General features: G+C 46.4%; 1 protein-coding gene across 1 annotated transcript in view; it reads left to right on the forward strand.

The window, feature by feature from the left end:
• BCO1 (beta-carotene oxygenase 1) overlaps positions 1–5303 on the forward strand; it is a 49244-nt gene extending 43941 nt beyond the window's left edge. The window contains exons 10-11 of the mRNA XM_017541860.2: positions 1516–1627; positions 4511–5303. Coding sequence (XP_017397349.1) covers positions 1516–1627; positions 4511–4740 — 342 coding nt within the window. The 3' untranslated portion in view covers positions 4741–5303. The remainder of the gene's footprint in view (positions 1–1515; positions 1628–4510) is intronic.
• The last annotated feature ends 892 nt before the right edge of the window (positions 5304–6195 follow it).

Here is a 6195-nt window from a genome sequence, read left to right on the forward strand (position 1 = left end):
AAGTAATGATGGACAACTGGGAGAGGGAGTGGAACCCAGTGGGCTAAGGTTCCAGGAAGAGGTTATGGCTGGAGCTTATTCACCGATTTCTTTATTCAATACATATTTGTTGAGGACTAACTATAGGCTACAATGTGGTAGACACTGAGGGTAAGGAAGTCAGTGGGGGTAATCCCAATCCCTGACCTAAGGAACTCACCCTCTTCAGCAGAGAGGGTATAGCTAAAACTTAGAGGATTTATTTTGCTTGTTTTATGTTTTATTTTGTTTTTTCCTTTATATATATATATATAGTCTTTTATTTATATATATATATATATATATACATATATATGGAGGGAGGGAGAGAGAGAGAGAGACAGAGACAGAGACAGAGACAGGGTCTTGCTGTGTTGTCCATGCTGGTCTTGAACTTCCAGGTTCAGGCGATCCTCCTGCCTCAGCCACCCAAAGTGCAGGGATTACAGGTGTGAGCCACCATGCCTGGTCTATTCTGCTTCTTAAGCTACCATTTGTCCAACACTTACTGTGTGCTGGGCACTATGCTAAGTGCTATGCAGGTATCACTATTTTTTTTTAACATCTTCATCTTTTATAATAAAATGAAAAATCTTTTTTTTTAATGCTAACAGTACAGAAATGTACACAGCCAAAAATTAAGCTTCCACCTCTCCATACCCCAAACCACTCTCCACTAATCCCAAACCCTAGAGGGAAACAGCCCTATTGGGAGATTAAGAGCGATCCAGGGAATTGTATTTTTAAAGCTACAAAGTGATTGTATTATACTTTAAATGTTTGCATTGAATATATTCATTTATGTAACGCCTATAAAATTGCAGTGCAATGCCAGATACAAGATTTATTCAATAGTTTAATTTTGGGGTCCGGTGTGGTGGCTCACACCTGTAATCCTAGCACTTTGGGAGGCTGAGGATTGCTTGTGGCCAGGAGTTTGATACCAGCCTGGTCAACAATAGCAAGACCGTATCTTTCTATTAAAAAACAATAACACATTTTTAAAGATTTTAAATTTTAAAAGAATTCCTTATGTAGCGTCAGCTATGTGGTGGCCAGAGGAGCCATGTTGGACACAGGGAGGGGAGCACTACACACTGGGGTCAGTTGGGGGGAAATGGGGGGGGACGGTGGGGGGTGGGGAGCTGGGGAGAGATAGCAAGGGGAGAGATGCCAGATGTAGGTGATGGGGAGGAAGGCAGCAAATCACACTGCCACGTGTGTACCTATGCAACAATCTTGCATGTTCTTCACATGTACCCCAAAACCTAGAATGCAATAAAATAAATAAATGGGAAAAAAAAACTGGGGGAGGAGTTAGCTGCTGTCGTTTCTTGGCTGTGCTCACCAGAGGTAGCTGTCATGGGACACTATGTCAAAATCTACATCCAACAGGCTTCGTCTCTTCTCTGTGTGGATCTTCATACCATCTTATTTGCAGGGAATAGCATGCTCTCAAACAAGTGATTTCTATGTTTCTCCTCGTTGGATATACAGATAATAAAATACGACATTCTCACAAAGTCAACCTTAAAGTGGAGAGAGACCGATTGCTGGCCAGCGGAACCCCTGTTTGTGCCCGTGCCAGGTGCCAAGGATGAGGATGATGGTAAGATCTAAGAACCCAAGCCTCGTCGCTGCACACTGCTGATGGTGCAGTGTGCCATCCCCCTCCAACAGAGACACCATCTAGGGGCAGCTGACCACTCCCAGGTCATAAAGCTGGTGGACTGGTGCTTTGAAGTCTACATCTGTCTGGGTCAAAGTCATAGGGTTAGGGAGTCCCCAAGACCACCTTTACTTCTAATATCAATTGCAAAATTTGAGGGTCCCCAAGATAACCTTCAGCTTCAATAATTCATTAGAATCACCAACCTCACTGCAAGCGCTGTGCTCACAGTCCTGGTTTGCTGTGCTGAAAAGATACAGACTAAAATTAGCGAAGGGAAGAGGTGCACATGACAGAGCCCAGCAGGGACCCGGCAGGAGCTTCCAGCTATGCCCTCCCAGTAGAGCGCAGATAGCACTGACTTCTGACAGTGATGTGTAACAATGCTCATGGAGTATTATTTCCAGCCAGGAGGCTCCCCTGAGGCTCAGTATGGAGAGTTTTTATTAGAGCTCAGTCATGTAAACTGCCTGACTACCTGTGTGTCTGACCTTTATTTAGTCTTCCATCCTTCTGGAGATCAAGCTCATACCATGTGGCCCAATGCCCCACCATAAATCCCACTGTAAGGGTAGAGTGTCTGGTGTGGCGTAAGGCCCCAAATATACAAAGATACTTGTAACAAGCAGAACATTCCAAGGATATAGAGGTGACCTCCCAGAAGCTGACAGAGGCCAGCTCCCTCTTTAGACAAGTTTAAGTTTTTTACTGCACAAAGTCTATCTCCTTTCCATTCGGTGACACTAAACTCTCAGAACGCAGAATCTTGGTTTTAAAATTGATTGCAATGGCTAGATCCAAAACAAATGTTTTTAAGAAATGGTGTCTTGCTCTGTTGCCCAGGCTGGAGTGTAGTGGCATGACCATAGCTCACTGAAGCCTCAAACTCCTGGGCTCAAGTAATCCTCCACACCAGGCTAATTTTTGTATTATTAGTAGAGACAGCGTTTCTCCATGTTAGTCAGGCTGGTCTCGAACTCCCAACCTCAGGTGATCTGATCTACTTGGCCTACCAAAGTGCTGAGATTACAGGCTTGAGTCACCGTGCCCAGCCTGGATCCAAATTTTTAACAATGTATAATCACGTAAATGTTTCACGGAGCCCCTGGAAATGTGTAATTGTGGCTCACCCCTATTTTCTAGGTTTCCATTTGACTGAATGGTCTTTTCCCTCCTTAATTCTCAGAAATGCCTCAGAAATGCCCTGCCCACGGCCCTGAGGAGGCTAAGGAGGGTAACTAGAACTGTGGGTGGGGATGCCACCTGGCCAAGCTGGTGATGGGGCTCCCACGCCTGCAGGGAGGGCAGGCTGCCCCACTTGAGCCTGCCAGCTTCTTCCCTCAGGTGACAAGGGAGTGGTTTTCCACCCGGGCCTTGTCTTCCTACTGATCATGGCATGGCACGTCAAGCCAGCAACCCTATGCTGTGTCACTGTCATCCCTGAGGCGGGGGACTGCTGGCATTGCCTCCCACTCAGGCCGGTCTCCCACTCAGCTAGGTAGACACTTCCGTTACATTCTCCCAGTGAGGAGGGAGTATCGTTGTCTTCATTTTACCATTGGGGTGCTTAGAGAGTGACCGTGTTGCTCAAGGTCTCGTAATCCATACATTCAGAGGTAAGATTTAAATCCAGGCCAATCTGACTTCAACGATGCTCAACTGCTCTTCAACCTGGGAGCCTCTGGAAGTATTGAAAGTATTTGCAGGAAGTTGATGTGCATTATTTCTTTTAACTCTCTCTCTCGAGAGTGAATATTGAGAGTGTTTCCATTTTACAGAGGGGAAGGATGAGTTTACTAGTGTTGCTGCATGTGCAAGAGGTGAACTGGGCTCTTTCAAATGCCATGCTTCGAGCCAGGTGTGGTGGTTCATGCCTGTAATCCCAGCATTTTGGGAGGTCAAGGAGGGCAGCTCGCTTGATCTCAGGAGTTCAAGACCAGCATGGGCAATATAGGGAGACTCCATTTCTACAAAAAATACAAAAATTAGCCAGGCATGGTGGCCTGTGCCAGTAGTCCCAGCTACTTGGAGGGCTGAGGTAGAGGACAGTGTGAGCCCAAGAGGTCAAAGTTGCAGTGAGCTGTGATTGTACCACTGCACTCCAGCCTGGGCAACAGAGTAAGACCCTATCTCAAAAAAAACAAAACAAACAAATGAAAAACTGAATGCCATTCTTCAATGCCAGCAATAATTTACAGAGTGCTTTCAAAATCCACCATGCCAGAGATCCTCCTGGCAGCCCTGTGGGGTGTAGGTGAGATTATCCCCTCTCTACAGATGAAGAGGCTGGGGTTCCAAGAGGTCAAGGTCCCAGCCAGGGCTAAAACCACGTTTTCTTTTTTTTCTTTTCTTTTCTTTCTTTTCTTTTTTAGACAGTGTCTCACTCCGTAACCCAGGCTGGAGTGCAATGGTGCGATCTCAGCTTACTGCAGCTTCCAGGTTCTAGTGATTATCAGTCTCCTGAGGAGCTGAGATTATGAGCACCCACCACCACACCTGGCTAATGTTTTGTATTCTTAGTAGAGGCGGGGTTTCACCATGTTGGCCAGGCTCGTCTCCAACTCCTGAACTCAAGTAATCCACTCACCTCTGCCTCCCAAAGTGGTGGGATTACAGGCATGAGCCGCTGCACCTAGCCTAGAACCAGGTTTTCTGATTCCTGGTTCCCAGGCCTTTCCCTTCTGTTACACAGTGTCTCAAATTCACTTCCCTTCTGTTTTGGTTAGATACGTATATTTAAAGAGGGCAGAGGGACATGCTGAGAAATTCACCCCTCCCACTGAACGCTGCCTTTTTACAAAGTCTCTTTCTGTTTCCCCAAAGGAGTAATCTTATCAGCCATTGTCTCTACTGATCCCCAAAAGCTGCCTTTTCTGCTCATTCTGGATGCCAAAAGCTTTACAGAACTGGCCCGTGCCTCCGTTGACGTAGACCTGCACATGGATCTCCATGGATTATTCATCCCAGACATGGACTCAGAGGCAAAAAAACAGGCTACTTCCGAGGAACCGCAAGATGGTGCTTCCGACTGCCATGGGACTCCGCCGACCTGACGGTTTTGAGGTTTGGGCAGGGGAAGGGTAGCTCAGCTGTCAGAATTCCGCACTGGGTACATTTTTTGGATGGTGGGGAGGGGCTTCATTACGTTTTGCGCTTATTCTTTCTGTGGGTGCTTTGACAAGGACCTGGCAAGAGAGCTTGTCAGTATCATTTCTTTCATTTTATTTTGGTGGTAAAAAATGTGTTTGAAAGTCAAATATTTGAAAATCAAATATGTGTTCATTACATGCAGTACTTCTAGCAAAGCTCCTTTCCTTTACCATAGATACCATGACCGTGAATCAGAAATTGTATTCAATCACATTATCATCATTTTTAGAATGTGCCACTAACCTATTAGAGAAGAGACAGATCATTATTTATCATCATGCTCTGTCTCTTTCTCTTTCCTTTGTTCCCTCCCTTCTTTCTAATGGACTAAATTGTGTATCTGGGAGTTCTCACTTCCTCAGCCAGGCCCGATTAGTTAAGTTACGTGACCAGGAAGGCATGCTGCTTTGTGGTCGTTCCATGCAAGTCATGGCGTAATATAAAATAATAAAAACTTTAAAGTCTACTCAGACTTTATTTTTACATGGCTTCTTCCTCTGAAGGTCTTCTAGGCAATAAAATAGAGTTGCAGAGCTTGATGGTTCACAGCCAGCACGATGCCTCATTGTACAATCAATGGGACGAACAGACGGTGTGGGACTCCCCTTTGCAAGAGGGGATTAAGGTACTGGACATTGACCTGCCTAGCCACAGCCGAGGGGCTAGAACCCAGGATTGAGTCCCAGAGCCTGGGCTGGCATGAGGAGTTCTTCCCTGCTGCTGAGAACTAGAGCAGTGAGCCCTGCCCATGTATGTAGGTAAAATGAATTTCTCCAAGTTTGCATGTGCTGCCGAGATAAACCAGGCGTCTGGGGCAGAGTGGAAGGAGGTTGAAGGCCCCTGAGCCAGGTAGTGATGGGGGTGGAGAAAGTGGGAAACAAGACAAGCGGGATGCTCCACCGCTACTGGGAGCCCCTTTAGGTAGCTGAGTCTATAGTCACGTGGGTGCCTGATGCATGGTTTAGAAAAACAGCGGGCTGGACAATTCCCAGGTCATGGGCTCAGGGGAGCTAGTCCTCACAGCCTTGTTCTGCATTCACCTCCTCTCCTGAATCTGGATTTCATTCAGTCATCAGTGCGGATTCGATATGTGTCTGGAGGATGGGAAGGACTCTCTAGTGGTTCTGCACGGAATCCCCCAGAGGGGCGGCTCCCTCCAGGATGGTCTTAGCTTTTGCCCTGCAACCACCATGAAGCCATACTTAGCTTCTACCAAAATGTAGGCTCCACAACGCCAGGGAATTAGGTTTTTTTCTTTTATTTCTTTTTTTCTTTCTTTCTTTCTTTTTTTTGAGACAGGGTCTTGCTCTGTCACCCCAGCTGGAATGCAGTGGTGCAATCTTGGCTCACGGTAGCCT

The sequence above is a fragment of the Cebus imitator genome, unplaced genomic scaffold, assembly GCF_001604975.1.
Source record: "Cebus imitator isolate Cc_AM_T3 unplaced genomic scaffold, Cebus_imitator-1.0 Scaffold137, whole genome shotgun sequence".
NCBI lineage: Eukaryota > Metazoa > Chordata > Mammalia > Primates > Cebidae > Cebus > Cebus imitator.